Source organism: Rana temporaria, chromosome 6, assembly GCF_905171775.1.
Source record: "Rana temporaria chromosome 6, aRanTem1.1, whole genome shotgun sequence".
Taxonomy (NCBI): domain Eukaryota; kingdom Metazoa; phylum Chordata; class Amphibia; order Anura; family Ranidae; genus Rana; species Rana temporaria.
In genome coordinates this window covers 150,499,546-150,516,682 of record NC_053494.1, presented here as the reverse complement: position 1 = coordinate 150,516,682, position 17,137 = coordinate 150,499,546, and the positions used below count along the sequence as shown (strand labels likewise).

Sequence of the window (17,137 nt, the reverse complement as noted above, 5' to 3'; positions counted from 1 at the left end):
TGTGAAGCAAGAGACAGCTACGGGGCATAGTGCTTTGAGAGATAAGAAAACACTACAGATATATGTGCCCTGCTCAAATTTAATGGATCAGGGAAATTTAGAACCCCTTTAAAATGGCCACAGCAGATATCCGAACCTAGGTAGTCTATCCTATCAACAGAGTTCCCATGATATATGAAACTTCCAGGTGGTTTAATTCTCTAGCATGTACCAAGAAATGAAATATCCATGTGGGATATGATGAATAATGGAATCTTGGCAATGCAGGCAGTCCCCTGGTTACAAAGATGAGAACAAACCTACAAACCCAAGTCGAATTTTTATGCAAGTTGGAACAGGTACACTTTTTTTAAAGTGCAACTCCAGACAAAAAATAATAATTTTGACTTTTTTTTGGATAGCATAGGGAAGGGTTAGCACCCTGTTTGTTTTGCTGTCTGTGCCCCTGGTTCAGGAGATTTCACCTCACTTTATGTCCCTGTTGACAATTGGATTTTGAGAATTTTGGGTTGTTGTGGAAACAAGGATTGGTTATAAAGCTTCAATGGAGACACTTTTTTCCCATGATCACTTCTGTAAGAGTTAATTTAACTTCCTAGGGGTAGATTTCCTCTCACTTCCTGTGGTCTCCCTCAGTTTGTAAGCACGAGTCATATGTAAGTCGGATGTATGAAACTCGGGGATTGCCTGTATGTACATCACTGCCCAGTTTATCCACTCTTGACCGTACATACACCAATAAATACGTAGCTTGATGTCAACAGTTATGCCTTAGGCAGTCCAATATACCATATTAGTTTAAATTTGTATTTATTTAATTTATTTGTTTATGCTTCTAAATGGCAAGTTTGCAGATATACAAAACTTGATCTTCATGAGTTGGTATTTTGGTTCTTGATTCCTGACTGTATACATTTTTCAACTGTGTTATCTGCAAGCCACTTTTTCATGATCTCTTTATTTGAGCTGTAATTACATTTTGTTTGTATCCTCCTTTACAAAGAATGGCTTTGCTGTAGTCCGCCCTCCTGGACACCATGCTGAAGAGAGCACACCTATGTAAGTGTCTTGCTTACATTACTTGTACCTCAGCTGTTTTACTGATTGTTTCATCTGTTTAGGTCAGTTCCCATTGGAACACTGCATGATTTCTTTCTATACTGCAGATCACATTGGTAGATTATTTGTCATTAACCCAAAGCTCTCTCTAGTGTGTGTCTGACTGTGTGTTTTTGTCGCATTACTGTTCTTGAAAGTGCACCACAGAGTCCGGGCCATATGCTGAGGAACTAAACTGTGCCCAAAGAAGGCAGTGGGCAGATTACTTGTCACCAGCATCACCTGTGGTCTCCCTACAGATTATCTTTATTATTAACCTACAATGCCTTGTTCTGCACTGTGTCTTTGTAGAGGTTTTGGTAGTGGCAAAACATTGCTTCTTCATATCGGAGCCTCCAGCAAGGATAACAGTGAGAAACACATTAATGCCATAATGCCATCGCCCAATTTCCTGAGACTAGCAATCAGAGGCAGCAGGGACTTCAATCTCACTGCAGATATACAGCTTTAAAGGGGTTGTAAAGACAAAAAATTTTTTCTCTTAAATTAAAGTCTGACAGTAGCTGATAAAGTAAAAAGTAATGTTTTGCATTATAACTAGTTTGATACCTGTTGAAATCGAGCTGTTTTATTCACCTCCAGCACTCCTGAATCGTTATTCTCACTGACTTCCTGGTTTGCGGTGCGCATTCATTCTTGCTACATCACGGCCTAATGGGAACTACAGTTCCCATTAGGCTTAGCCTCCATGCCTGTGAGGGATAAGAGAGCATCTTCACGCAGGGCTGTAGTCATAGGGAGGGGGTGAGCACATTCTGCTTTCCACCATGCAAAACAGCTCAGATGCTGGTGGAAAGCAAGAAGAGGAGAGACAGGAAATGGCATTTTCAAGCCTGGATTACTGTATTTTGGAGGTCAAAAGGAAAAACGAGGTAAGTGATATTTAAATGCTCTAGCTTACAGCAATCAATTGATCTAATAAAAAACAAACCTTTAGAGTTCCTTTAAGCTTGTAGAAACAGGAGTATCAAGGCATCCTTATAAAACCAAGAAGTGCACACTGTTATGGGTAAATTTTTCAAGATTCTGCTAAGGTGCAGTCAACATTTTTAGAAGTTTTCTATAACATGGCAAACCTTCATTTTTGAGTTTTGTGTCCACTTGTTCTGTGCTGTGCAAGAATAAAGAAAATTTATGTTTTAATAACCTGTCAATTTTTTTAGGGGTTTCTGTTACTTCAACTCTGTCGCAGTTACAGCCAAGCTCATCCAACAAAGATTTAATGTGGAGAAGACGTTAATCGTGGATTGGGTATGTGGATGCTACTTATCGACGAAGTGCATGCTAATACCAACTTTGGGCAAATGTTTTTGTTTTTTTAATAAAATGTAGTTTAGACTGCAATGCTCACTTGGAGCTGTCCCCTGCAGTACTTTTTTTTGTCTTTCTTTGTTGAGTAGCTCCTATTATCATTGAACCTGGAATACTGGGAAAATACTATGAATGCAGGGTGTGATGGCTGCCGCCCCCAGGATGATTACTGCTGCACTCTTTATTCATAGTGTATTGATGCAGAGAGTGGCGCTAACATCATCATTTAGTTCTCTGCATCGCTGGAAGGCTGCCCACCACTGGACTAGATCATGAGATCAAGCGGACTCAGCATGTCACAGGACTAGACAGAATGCATCAGAAGATGGAGATTGGGTCAGATCGGCTTTGGAAAAGCACTGGGTGATAGTGTTATGGTCAGATGAGACTAAAATCTAGCTCTTTGGCATCAACTCATATCACCGTATTTGACCCCAAGTACACCATCCCCGCCGTCAAACGTGGAGGTGAAAAAACATTATGCTTTGGAGGTGTTTTGCTGCTAAGGGGACAGGACCACTTCAATGCATCAAAGAGACAATTGACTGGCCATTTTTCATCAAATCTTGGGTGAGAACTTCCTTCCCTCAGCCAGGGCATTGAAAATGGGTATGGGTATTCCAGCATGACAATGACCCAAAACACATGGCCAAGGCAACACAGGAGTGGCTCAAGAAGAAGCATATTAAGGTCCTGGAGTGACTTAGCCAGTCTCCAGACCTTAATCCTATAAAAAGTTTTTGGTGGGAGCTGAAGGTTTGAGTTACCAAAATGTCAGCCTCAAAACCTTAATGACTTGGAGAGGATTTGCAAAGAGGAGTGGGACAAAATCCCTCCTGAGATGTGTGCAAACCTGATGGCCAACTACAAGAAACATCTGACCCCTGATTGCCAACAAGGCTTTTGCCACCAAGTACTAAGTTATGTTGTGCGAAGGGGGTAAAATACTTATTTTACTCATCAAATTGAAAATCAATTTCACTTTTTTTAAATGCTTTTTTTTTCTGGATATTTTTGTTATTCTGTCTCTCACTGTTAAAATCTACCATTGAAATTATAGACTGATCATTCCTTTGTCAGTGGGTAAATGTACAAAATCAGCAGGGGATCAAATGCTATTTTTCCTCTCACTGTGGAGTGTATAATAATGTTTAGGCATCTCCCTCTTGGGGGCGTGGCTTGATGGCAGAGCGAGCCACTGTGTAGTTACACTGCACTTGAGACGTTGAGACTGCAAACTCATTTGGCAGGCTTGGAGTTTCCTTACTTCTGTCTGTACTATTTAGCTTTCCAACTGGTCCACATTTATGACTGGCTGCACCCAGCCATGGCCAATGCCTGTACTACCACTGAGGGAGCTATTGCTTCCTCTTTTGAAACACTCCATTATATTGTATATAGGGGTTGTGTACCGGCACGTCCATGTTGGCTGCCTCCCTTTCCCTATTTTAATTGATCATCTCAATAATATGTAAGGGCTCCCGGTTGGCTTTCCCCAATTGCCCTCTATAATTTAATCCCAACAAGAACTGAACTCCCTGCCTGACCCACGACGGTACACTAGAGGAATTAAATACCTATGCCTATAATATCTATATTTTGCGCAAGGCTTTAAATCTTTCCAACAACTATGCGTTGACTTTGACTTGCCCGCTTCTACCTGTTCTTATATTATTAACTCCCGTCATGCTGTTTGGGCCCAGTTTGGTTCTCTAGATAACCCTATGGCCATACCTCCATTAGCGAAATTGCTTCTACACCCTGAACCTACTAAACCTTTTTCCACTTACTATGCTGCCCTGACCACTAACTGTAACCCTAGATTTCAAATAGCCCAGACCAAGTTGACCTCTATGGACATTTCCTTTATGGTAGATTACTGGTCAGAATTCAGTGACCCATGCAAGTCTTCTGTGATATCCTCCAGGGACTGTATAATGCACAATAAAATATTTCACTTGTCTTACCCCAGCGATGTTACTTTAAAATGAGGTTGTCCCCCCACAGCTGCCTGTTTTTAGAGGATGTGGTCAATCTGTAGACTTCCTACTTTTCTGGTGCTGTCCTCAATAGTCCAGGATTTTTGGGTGGAGATAGGTTGCTTCATCTCATCAGCAATGGGTCTCCAAAATACCCTGCACCCCAAGAACTGCCTTTTGGCCATCTTTGGCGACCTGCCCATATCTTCTCAGGTTAAGAGACTTTTTCACATTTTGTACTTTTATGCAAAGAAGTTCATCTTGCTCTCCTGGAAAGGATCGCAGATGCCTTTAAAATCAGTTTGGTTAAAACTGATTAATACCTCCCGACCGTTATATAAGCTCATGTCTGAGCTCCGGAAAAGAATCAAAACCTTTCATAAAATATGGGACAGGTGGATAGCCAGCCCTCTTACCCTTCCTCTGGAGTAAATGAGCTGTTAGATACTACATTTGGTCATGCCCTGCAATACATGAGTTTATATATGTGGCTGTCTTTTTTACCTATACCTTGTATAATGGTCGCCAATTGTACCTTTTGCTGCATATTCGCATAAGCCATGTAGATTGTTACCTGTTTACTGCATATTTAAGTGTATCAAGTGTCTATGCACTATCGTGAATAACCAAAGTTTTTCTCTTTGAAAACGTAATAAGAATATCTTTAAAAAAAATAAAGCATCCTCCTTTTGGAGTGAAGAAAGGCCATCATGTGAAGAAGGCTGGAGGAGTCTGGCTGCATTCGCAGTCCACAGCAGATTATTGGGGTTATTCACCACGAGCCTAAGCTTCTCTATTTCTGTCCATCATTTCTCCTGCACTTTTAGGTGTGCATGGGTGTTTGTGGGTGTTTCCTGAGTATTCTGGCACCAAGCCTCTGTGGCTCAGCTTTGTAAGGCCACGATCCAGGCCTGTATGCATACCTTTTTAAAGTTCTACCAAGTGCACAGCCAATCTTTTGTGGATGCTGATTTTTTGCTGCAAGGCTTTTGCAGCAGCACTCTGAGGTTGAGTCTGTTCACCTTTTGTTGTTTTTGCTTGTTGCTTGGGAACATCCCTGGTTATGTGAATACTCAACCTGTGTCCTCTACTGTATGATTGAGATAAGAGAAGTTCTGACTTCCTTGTAAATTCCATATCTTGGGAGTACAGGACACATGGAACCTTTACTCTATTCTTTGGTTACTCTGCATTGCTTGCTACAAGGCTGGGGACTCAGAGTGAGGTAGGCCTTATAGGGGAGTCAACCATGGTGTGTGTCCTCAAAAGCTCTGTGCAATCACCTGAAGGTACGAGCCCATAACCCAAGCTCTATGAATAATCCGCTTGTGTCCTGAATTGTACTTCAAAATATGGAATTCAAAATGCTTCTTTTCCGCTTATAAACAAGTAGAATGTGCAATTTAAGGCAATTCTGTTTTTCATGAAAAGCTTTTCACCCCTGCGATAATTGCTGAGCTATATCTAATGAAAAAAATCACAAAACAATGGACTGTCCCAGTAGTACACCCTTCTGTCTCGGTATTAAAAATCTTGCTGTCCTATAGAAGATACTCCTTCATTCAATTTAACTTTTTTTTATTTTTTAAAGCAAAACATACACTTAGGAGATCTTCCTGATGGCTTTTGGAGAAGGGGTGTCAAATGTGAGGTCCATGTAACCTGAAGCTGGGCTCTGGCCCAGCAATTTTAATATATCTGCTATATGTCATTATGATTAACAATATGACTTACAATTTTTTTCATCTTTTTTTATTTTAGGATGTGCATCATGGAAATGGGACCCAGCAGGCTTTCTATAGTGATCCTTCTGTTCTATATATATCGCTTCACCGCTATGATGATGGAAACTTCTTTCCAGGAAGTGGTGCTCCTGATGAGGTATTTTGAAATGATTAGAAATTCCTTTAATGTCCAGCAGAAATTGATGTCTTTTGTATTTAAAGAAAATATCTAGATAGACCATAGTCCATAGACTTCATTGAAAATACAGTGAAACTGCATCAAAAACGCAGTGCTCGTGTTTCGGCTGAATATTTGCTGTTTTTTCCCACATGACAACAGACACCTCCCAAAAATGCAAAACACATAAAAAAAGTGCATGTCAAATACAAAACCAATAGTAATCTGCAAAGGGTGTGATCCTAGCCTTAAAGTTGTTATAAGGCTTCAGTTTTTTTTTTTTTTTTTTTTAATACAAATAAACATGTTCTACTTGTCTGCTCTGTGCAATAGTTTTGCACAGAGTAGCCCCGATCCTATTCTTCTGGGGTCCCCCACCAGCACTCCAGGCCCCTTCCCTTCATCGGGTGCCTATGGAAAGCTGCTTTTCCTGGGGGCACCCGTGCATGCTCGCTACCAAGTCCTGCTGCTTACGTTCATTGGCACAGACAGACAGACGGACTCTGCCCCGCCCCCCAGCTCCCGTGTCACCGGATTTTGTTGACAGCAGCAGGAGCCAATCGTTCCCAATGCTATCAATCTGTTCAATGAGGAGAGAGACGGCGGTGGGGGCCGCTGCGATTGTGCACATCGCTGGATCGGGGCTCAGGTAAATAAAGGGGGGGGGGGTTTGGGAGGAAGCTGCAGCACAAGTTTTTCATCTTGATGAATAGTGGATGTTAACCTTATACTTATCATTTGAGCAGGGCACATATATCTGTAACTGTGTTCTTATCTCTCTTCAAAGCCCTGTGTCTCGTAGTTTTGTCCTGCTCCTTTCATCTGTTATCAGCCTGAGAACTTTAACAAGCTCTCCAAGGCCCTGTGTGTCGTAAGAGGTTGATATAAATAGATTAGCAGCCAGCTAAATATTACATAGGCATGCTCTGCATGTGTGGGGAATGGGGTTGTGTGCCTTTCCTCCAATCGGCTTTCTCAGTCTCTCACAGCAACTAGGAATGGTCTCCTCCTACAGGGGAACCAGGAAGTGAAAATTCTAACAATGTGCACTTTCTAAACAGTATATCAAGGTGAAGACGGAAACTATAAATGTAAAAATTATATAGGGAGATTTGTTTTATCCCTGTGTATCATCTGATGCTGTTCCCTTCACTGGGTATATGGAGGGTTTTCATGCACTTTAAGACTTTAAAGACACTTTTTAATGTGGTTCTAAAGCCAAAACATTTTTCTTTATCGTACATCACGGGACACAGAGCGGCATTCATTACTATATGGGTTATATGGAGTACCTTCAGGTGTAGACACTGGCAATCTCAAACAGGAAATGCCCCTCCCTATATAACCCCCTCCCATAGGAGGAGTACCTCAGTTTTTACGCCAGTGTCTTAGGTGTTAGTCATGGTTTAGCTTGCCTCCGCATCCTTGGGATTAGGTGAGCTACCGGTTCTGTCCAAAAAAGCCTCAGCGCTAAAGTGGTCAGTAACCGGACCCCAAACCCTTGGGGTATAGCCCATAATGCTTTTCTTTTTAGAGAGCTGGACCCTGGGCCCAGAACTTAGAAACCTTTGGGTACCTAAAGTTTTCTGTTGCCAGGGTGCTATATGGGCCCAGGACAGTGGATCCTTCATAGGAACCCAGGGCCTGAAGGTCTAGACATCCCCACGGAGATGGGGGAAGATTGGGCCTCTTGCTTGGCAAAGTCCTGCGGCATGGAGCAGGTAAGTGAGGGGAAAACTTGCGGAACTTGGTTCTTAGCAGGTTTTTTTCTGGGGGGTCACAGGGGACATGCCTAAAGTTATGCACTGCATCTGGCAAACTAGTCACATATCATAAAGATAGGATGGCTCTCTATGTATTATTCCCCATAAGATGTGACCTCCCTTGTAGTGTTGGAAAAGCATTGAGTGGGGCCTGTGTTATATAAAAATATATGTGTGTGTCAGAGAGCTTTGCTTACCTGCAGGCCTCCAGGCGATGCTCCATTCAGTCTTCCTCCTCAGAGCCTGCAAGCAGGCAAAACGCTGACCTCCTCATGGTTCCAGGCTGCAGGCTGCAGTTTGCTGGAACAGAGAGGTCCCTTCCTCCCAAAATCCCCCCCCCTCCCCCTGTCGGGAGGGGCATTTCCTGTTTGAGGTTGCTGGGGGGGAAGGGCGGGTCAGTGGCTTAAAGGAAGGGGCGGCCCTTCCTTGTTTGTTCCATCAATACTTTGGAACTGAGGAGAAAGACCAGAGCGGCAGCACGGGGCGCCGAGGACACACAGTGGCCAGAAAGGATATTGCAGTCTTCAGAGGACTGTTTTGTCAAGCCTAGAAATAGGCTGTTTCTTTTCCATCTCATAGTTTTTCTTTGCAATACTACTCAGGGGGACAGAATGTTTTTTCTTTCCTGGATTTGAAACAAAAACGAAAAAAAAAAAAAAAAAGTCATCTAGGGGAGAGGAAGCATTTTTTTATCCCCCAAACAGGTGTTTGGACAATTAACTTTTATAGTTCCAAATACCAATAGGTAGCAGGTGTACCTCGGTATTGTACCATGGTATGCCGCTGTTTTCCCTACAGGGAGCCTTGGGGCCATCGGGATCTGGGGCTGGAGCTGACGCGGGTCAGTCCAACCCTAAGATGGTCACGGAGGAGGTATTACTCACCTCTTTAAAAGAGATGCAGAAAAGCATGGGAAAAATGATATCCGCAGCTATGCGGGGCAGTAAGCGGAATAGATCTCCGTCGCCCGAGCGCGGACCCTCAGAAGAGGAGGTCCTTTCCTCAGGGGAATTGGACGACCTCTTGGACACGGACCAAGTAGGTTCAGGGATCGAAGACCCGGATACAGAGGAGTCTGGGGCAGTCTCCCTGAGGGAGAGCTGGTGGATTCAAGGATTGTCGGACTTGGTCCATAGGACATTCAACTTGCCAGTACCAGATCTCCAGGTATCGACGGTTTCAGCTTTGGGCTCACTGAGGGCGCCTCAAAGCAATGCTGTGTTTCCGATCCATCCTCTATTAGAGGGAATTTTGTTCCAAGATTGGAACAAGCCAGATAAGATCTTCTTACCACCTAAAAGGTTCTCTGTCCTATATCCTATGGAAGAAAATTTTTCCAAAAGATGGGCTACTCCTGCAGTGGACGCAGCCATCTCATGTGTTAACAGATCGTTAACATGCCCTGTAGAAAACATACAGGTGTTCAAGGATCCAGTTGATAAGCGCTTGGAAGCACTACTTAAGAACTCCTTCACTACTGCAGGGGCAGTAGTACAGCCAGCTGTGGCTGCGATTGGGGTTGCTCAAGCATTATCGGATCAATTTAAGCAGATGCTTAAACTTATTCCGGCCCAGCAGGCAGAAAAATTTTCGGATGTCCCTAAGGCCATATGTTTTACGGTAGACGCAATCAAGGATTCTATCCAGCAAGCGTCACGTTTATCGTTATCCCTTATCCATATGAGAAGACTCTTATGGTTAAAAAGCTGGGAGGCTGAGCCCCCATGCAAGAAGCTCCTGGTAGGGTTCCCCTTCCATGGAGGACGACTCTTCGGAGAAGACCTAGATAAATACATTCAGACCATTTCAAACGGCAAGAGTACTCTCTTGCCAACTAAGAAGAAGGTTCAGGGACCTGCGTTTAAACGACAGTATTCCCCTGGGCAGGGGCCCTCTAATGCCAAGCAGTATCGACGGCCTCCTGCAAAAGCAAACTTCGGCTTCAACAGCAGATCACAAGGACAGGCTGTTAGAGGCAAAAGGCAGTGGTTTCGGAAACCAGCAAAACCAGCCCCCAAGCCAACCTTATGAAGGGGCGCCCCCACCCACGAAGGTGGGGGGAAGGCTGCGACTCTTTTCAGAGATTTGGGAAGCCAGCATTCCCGACGAGTGGGTACGGTCTTCCGTGGCCACAGGCTACAAATTAGATTTCCTAAGGTTTCCTCCTCCTCATTTCCAGAAGTCGAGGATTCCAAACGATCCGGAAAAGGGAGCCGCATTAAGATCGGCATTAGATCATCTACTTTCCCAGGAAGTAATAGTAGAGGTACCAGTCCTGGAACAGGGGCTGGGTTTCTACTCCAACCTATTCATCATCCCAAAATCCAATGGAGATGTCAGGCCAATTTTGGACCTAAAGATGGTAAATGCATATCTAAAGATCCGCTCATTTCGGATGGAATCCGTGCGGTCAGCAGCTGCCACACTCCAGAAGGACGACTTCATGGCGTCCATAGACATAAAGGATGCCTACCTTCATGTTCCAATTTATCAGCCACATCAAAGATATCTACGCTTCATGGTGGCTTCGCGTCACTTCCAATTCGTGGCGCTTCCCTTCGGGTTGGCTACGGCCCCCCGGGTGTTCACGAAGGTCCTAGCTCCAATCCTAGCCAAACTAAGGATCCAAGGGGTCACGATCCTAGCATACCTGGACGACCTCCTAGTCATAGATCACTCGTCTCCCGGCTTGGAGCGAGCAGTGGCCCTCACGGTCCAATACCTCGAGAGGTTCGGCTGGGTCCTAAATCGAGAAAAGTCAGCTTTCCAGCCCACAAAGCAGTTGGAATATCTCGGCATGAGATTAGACACAGAACAACAAGGAGTGTTCCTACCTCTGAGGAAGGTAAAAGCCATCAAGGAATTAATCCTACTGGTTCTAAGCAAGAAAGAACCGACTATTCGCCTATGTATGAGGTTACTAGGCAAGATGGTGGCCACATTCGAGGCGGTACCATACGCCCAGAGCCACACTCGCATCCTACAGGCAGCCATCCTGTCAGCATGGAGCAGAAGGCCACAGGCCTTGGATATCCCGTTGCCGCTCTCATCAAGAGTCCGACAAAGTCTGTGTTGGTGGTTAGACCCTCAGAATCTACTGAAGGGGAGGTCTTTCAGCCCAGTGGCTTGGAAGATAGTGACCACAGACGCCAGCCTGACGGGCTGGGGAGCAATTTTGGATGGTTGCACTCGCCAAGGTACTTGGGCAAAGCCAGAGAAGCAGTTGCCCATCAACATCTTGGAGCTCAGAGCTGCTCGACTAGCCCTCAGGGCTTGGACGTCAAAATTGCAGGGGTTCCCGGTGAGAATTCAATCAGACAATGCCACGGCCGTGGCACACATAAATCACCAAGGGGGAACCAGGAGTCAAGCCGCTCAGAGAGAGGTGAGCTTGATTCTTCTATGGGCAGAGGCTCATGTGCCCTGCATATCGGCAATATTCATTCCAGGAGTGGACAACTTTCAGGCGGACTTCTTAAGCCGCCAGACTCTATGGCCGGGGGAATGGTCTCTGCATCCACTAGTCTTTCAAGCACTCTGCCAAAGATGGGGAGTGCCGGACGTGGATATCATGGCATCGAGACTCAACAAGAAACTAGACAGGTTCATGTCCCGCTCAAGGGATCCGATGGCCTGCGGAACCGATGCGTTGGTTTGCCCTTGGCATCAGTTCAAACTTCTTTATGCGTTTCCCCCGCTCCAGTTACTACCCCGCCTGCTGCGCAGGATCCGGGTGGAGCACATACCAGTCATCCTGGTAGCTCCAGCATGGCCCAGAAGGGCATGGTACTCACTAATCTTAAGGATGGTAGTGGGAGACCCTTGGACTCTTCCTCTACGGCCAGACCTGCTATCGCAAGGTCCGATCCTCCACCCTGCCTTACGGCATCTAAATTTGACGGCCTGGAAGCTGAATCCCTGATTCTCAGGGGTAGAGGTCTGTCTCAGAAAGTAATCTCTACCCTAATCAGAGCCAGGAAACCGGTCTCTAGGGTGATTTATTACAGGGTCTGGAAGGCCTATGTAGGCTGGTGTGAGTCCAAGCGATGGCTTTCTCGCAAATTTACCATCGATAGAGTATTAAGTTTTCTCCAGCTAGGAGTGGATAAAGGATTGGCATTAAGCACAATCAAAGGACAGATTTCTGCTCTGTCAGTGTGGTTTCAGCGGCCGCTGGCCACCCACTCGCTGGTTAAGACCTTCCTTCAAGGGGTCTTACGTATTAGACCTCCAGTTAAATCCCCGCTTTGTCCGTGGGATTTAAATCTTGTTCTGTCAAGTTTACAGAAACAACCGTTTGAGCCGTTGGCTGATATTCCTTTGGTTCTACTGACAAGGAAGTTAGTATTTTTGGTTGCCATAGTTTCCGCAAGAAGAGTTTCGGAGCTGGCAGCCTTATCCTGTAAGGAACCATATCTTGTTTTTCATAAGGACAGGGTCGTTCTCCGCCCTCATCCTTCCTTCCTTCCGAAGGTCATATCCAGTTTTCATTTGAACCAGGATTTGGTATTACCATCCTTCTTCCCTAAACCTACTTCCAGAAAGGAAGGGTTGCTGCATACCTTGGATATTGTCAGGGCCATGAAGGCCTATCTTAAAGCTACAAAGAAGATCCGGAAGACAGATGTGCTGTTCATTCTACCGGATGGGCCCAAGAAGGGGCAGGCAGCTGCAAAGTCCACCATTTCTAGGTGGATTAAGCAATTAATCACTCAGGCCTACGGCTTGAAAGGGTTGCCTCCTCCAGTATCATTAAAGGCTCATTCTACTAGAGCCATGGGCGCCTCCTGGGCAGCACACCACCAGATCTCTATGGCTCAAGTTTGCAAGGCGGCAACCTGGTCTTCTGTCCACACGTTTACAAAATTCTACAAGTTGGACGTAAGAAGGAATACTGATACTGCCTTCGGGCAGGCAGTGCTGCAGGCTGCAGTTTGAGACCCTCGGATTCCGGGGGCTCCTCTTGTTCGAGTTAAATTTAAAAATTTTATTTTTCTCAACTAAGTTGGATTTATTATGATTTGAGTATATCTCTAAATTAAATCCTTTTGTCTTGGAGATGTTCTCCCTCCCCTCATTGTAAGCATTGCTTTGGGACATCCCATATAGTAATGAATGCCGCTCTGTGTCCCGTGATGTACGATAAAGAAAAAGAGATTTTTAATACAGCTTACCTGTAAAATCTTTTTCTTGGAGTACATCACGGGACACAGAGCTCCCACCCCTCTTTTTTGAGGACCATTTTGGGAGGCATACTGCTTGCTACAAAACTGAGGTACTCCTCCTATGGGAGGGGGTTATATAGGGAGGGGCATTTCCTGTTTGAGATTGCCAGTGTCTACACCTGAAGGTACTCCATATAACCCATATAGTAATGAATGCCGCTCTGTGTCCCGTGATGTACTCCAAGAAAAAGATTTTACAGGTAAGCTGTATTAAAAATCTCTTTTTTACCTAATGCATTTCCTGCATTAAGTTTAAAAATGTTTAGGTAACCGTATCGCCCGTTCACCCCCTTCTTTATACTTGCCTTGAGTCCTCACTCTAGATATGTGCCCACCCTCACAGGCTTGGAGCCTTTGGCTCCCACCGCTGTCAGTTAAATCCTCTGACAAGGGAGTGGGGGGCATCGCTGAGCAGCACTGTCTTTGTCTGTTTATAGGCATCTATTAAAACATTAATGGGTCTATTTATAAATGTTTTCACACAGATTGTTTGAATCTTGGATGAAAGTTGTCTTGTCTTTCTCTATGGTGAGAGAGACAATTGAGTACGGTCCGTTATCCTTTTATTTACACTAACATACAATTTTTCAGGACAAGCTTTCAGGGTATGTCCCCTTCTTCAAGGTTTCAGCAGTACTCAGTACTGTTGGACCTTGAAGAGGGGGACATACCCTGAAAGCTTATCCTGAAATTTCTTATATTGGTGCAAATAAAACGATCACGGACAATACTTAATTGTCTCTGTCGCAAGTGCACGAATACGGCTACAATCACCTCAAGCGTCTATGATGAAAAAATTAAAAAATAGACCCCATTTGTTTTATCAGTTACATGATAGTTTGTTTTGGGGTTAATTTTCGAGAGATGCAAAGAGAGAGCACACAAAAACGTATATAACTTTTAATTGGGTAATGATTGATATAGTGACAGAAGTAACAATGTAACATCAAAATAATACGTAAAGACACTGAGAGCCCATTCACACAGGGGCAACATGACTTCTAGCACGACTTTAGGACACGACTTGAGTATGAATCATCAGGCAGCTTGCAAGGCAACTTCAAGTTGCCTCCAGGACAGGATGCTTTCCAGTGGCCAATCAAACGACAATCAGCTCTGTGGGAGGGAGGGGTTTGCCTGAGAAATGTATGTTATCTTCCTGTATTGTTTCTTCAGTTAAGACAGTGATCCGACTTCTGAGGTGACTTCCATTGAAATCAATGGGTACAAGTTGCCTAGAAGTCGGATTGAAGTAGTACAGGAACCTTTTCTGAAGTCGGAGCGATTTTAGTAGTGTACATTAGGACTGCTCCATTCACTTACATTCATTTTCTCGACCGCGCGACTTGGGGCGACTTGAAGTCGGATCCCAGGTCGCCCCAGTGTGAACCGGCTCATAGTTGCAGGTAGAGTATGAATACTCTTCCAAGGTAAACAAGCCCCGTTTTATCCCGTATCCAGGCTATAACATGTAACTAAATGAACAGCCCCCCTGCACCCCACCACCTCTGATAGCGGCAGGGAATCTTCTCCTTGCACCCACTGTCACAATTTACAAAAAAAAATGCAGAGGCTCCACCAATCAAGAATTCTGTGAATGGGAGAATTACCACTACCATCAGCCACTAAGATTTGCGATTCGAATGCTTTTATTTTTTTGAAAGTGGATGTCATCCGGTAAACCGTAAGTGAGGTCAGTTCATCACTTCCGGGAGACTGCTATGGAGACCCAATGAAAGCTGATCCCAGCTTTGTTTGGGTGTCCAACCAGCAGATGCGCCGGCTGGTTGCTCGAGTCTGCTTGTAACAGAAATTGAGTGCCTAGTTGGCAGATCAGCAGCGAGCATGTTGTTCTTACCTAACTTGTGCATCTCCCACAATGACCTTCAAAACAAGTGACGCACTCACCCCCTTGTACAACTCCCCTGTGCACCCCCTTGTGCAGCGCCCCTCCCCACAAACTTGTGTACCCCCTTTTCCCTTCATCTTGTGCAACCCCCACCTCGTCAAACTTGCTCATGCCCCCTCTTCCTTTGTCCTCCTTACCATGTGCAGCTTCCACATGGATCCCCAGAGCCTTGACTTCCTGGCTGTGGTGCCAGCCCTCCATCAGACACAGGCATGCAATACGTTTATCCCATTCTAGTGATGGGCCCCCCTCAATGCAGCACCCAGGGCACAAGCCCCCCCCCCCCTTTGATTTTTCTGGCAAATTATGCCCCCCCCCCCCCCCCCCCCCCCTTTTTGGCCCTGGTGGTGCTTTCATTCCAAAAGTTGCTTTTGACATATTAAGTGGCCTGTTAAATTCAAAGCACCATTTAAAGTGATGGTGAATAATCTGCAGATGTAATGATAGAGTATTGTTTAGAAAACAGAAGTACTAAAATTAAATATAGTTCACTGCACATACCTGCATGTTGCATTTGATTTTTATTTTTATTTTTCTTCCCATGAAGGTTGGAAGCAGTGCTGGTTTGGGTTTTAATGTAAATGTTGCTTTTACGGGAGGAGTGGACCCACCCATGGGAGATGCAGAGTACCTGGCTGCATTCAGGTAAGAAAAAAACGTACATATATATATAATTACTGTACAAAAGTTTTTGACAGTGTGAAAAGAATGCTGTAAATTAAGACTGCTTTCAGAAATGGTGTCAATAGTTTATTTTTAGCAAATAAAAAACTGGAAAATAAACAGAAGAGAAATCCAAATCGTCCAATTCCCATGACAGGAGAGTGTAACCAGCTCTTACTGGAGCCAGTTCACACATCTCTGGGGTGACCATGGAGCGTACAGCAGAAGCGCCATGTGCATCTTTGGCTCTGATTCAGGCAAAAATTCAGACCTGAAATGGTGAATGAGGACGCACCGGACCCCCTGCTGTGTCCCGCGGCCACACATAGTGTGAACCCAGCCTGATGGTGTTGAGATCAAGGCTCATAAGTTTACATACCCTGGCAGAATTTATGATTTCTTGTTAATTTTTCAGAGAATATGTATGATAAAACAAAAAAAAAAATCCTTCACTAATGGTTAGTGTTTGGCTGAAGCCATTTATTATCAATCAACTGTGTTTTACTCTTTTTAAATCAAACAAAAACTACCCAAATGATCCTGATCAAAAGTTTACATACCCCAGTTCCTAATACCGTGTATTGCCCCCTTTAACATCAATGACAGCTTGAAATCTTTTTTGTATTTGTGGATGAGACTCTTTATCATCTCAGATGCTAAAGCTGCCCATTCCTCTTGGCAAAAAGCCTCCAGTTTCTGTAAATTCTTAGGCTGTCTTGCATGAACTATAATGAGGTCAGGAGACTGAGATGGTCACTCCAGAACCTTCATTTTATTCTGCTGTAACCAATGACCGGTCAACTTGGCCTTGTGTTTTGGATCATTGTTATGTTGGAATGTCCATGTACGTCCCATACCCAGCTTCCTGGCTGATGAATGCAAATGTTCCTCCAGAATTTTTGATAACATACTGCATTCATCCAAATTTCCAGTGCCTTTGAAGCTCACACATCTCCAAAACATCAGCGATCCACCTCAGTGTTTCACAGTAGCAATGATGTACCTTTCATCATAGGCTTTCTTGACCCCAAACGAAGCGTGTCAGAAGGTTTGAGGCTTGTCTCTGTGCCGCTTGACTTAATGTAAGCCCGATACTTTGTGGTATTTACATAGTAATGGCTTTCTTCTGGCGACTCTACCATGCAGCCCAACTGTCTTCAAGTGTCATACCACATGTTTTCATGTAAACTTATGAGCACAACTTACATTTTATATATATATAAAATGTGTGTGTGTGTATGTATATAAAAAATATATATGTGTGTG

The 17,137-nt window shown here is 44.4% G+C and overlaps 1 protein-coding gene across 3 annotated transcripts in view; it reads left to right on the top strand.

The window, feature by feature from the left end:
* Positions 1–17,137, top strand: part of HDAC4 (histone deacetylase 4) — a 294,548-nt gene that overhangs the window by 243,844 nt on the left and 33,567 nt on the right. For all 3 annotated transcript variants that reach the window (XM_040357576.1, XM_040357577.1, XM_040357578.1), the window contains 4 exons: positions 1,004–1,059; positions 2,283–2,370; positions 6,171–6,290; positions 15,756–15,853. In XM_040357576.1, the coding sequence (XP_040213510.1) occupies positions 1,004–1,059; positions 2,283–2,370; positions 6,171–6,290; positions 15,756–15,853 (362 nt within the window). The remainder of the gene's footprint in view (positions 1–1,003; positions 1,060–2,282; positions 2,371–6,170; positions 6,291–15,755; positions 15,854–17,137) is intronic.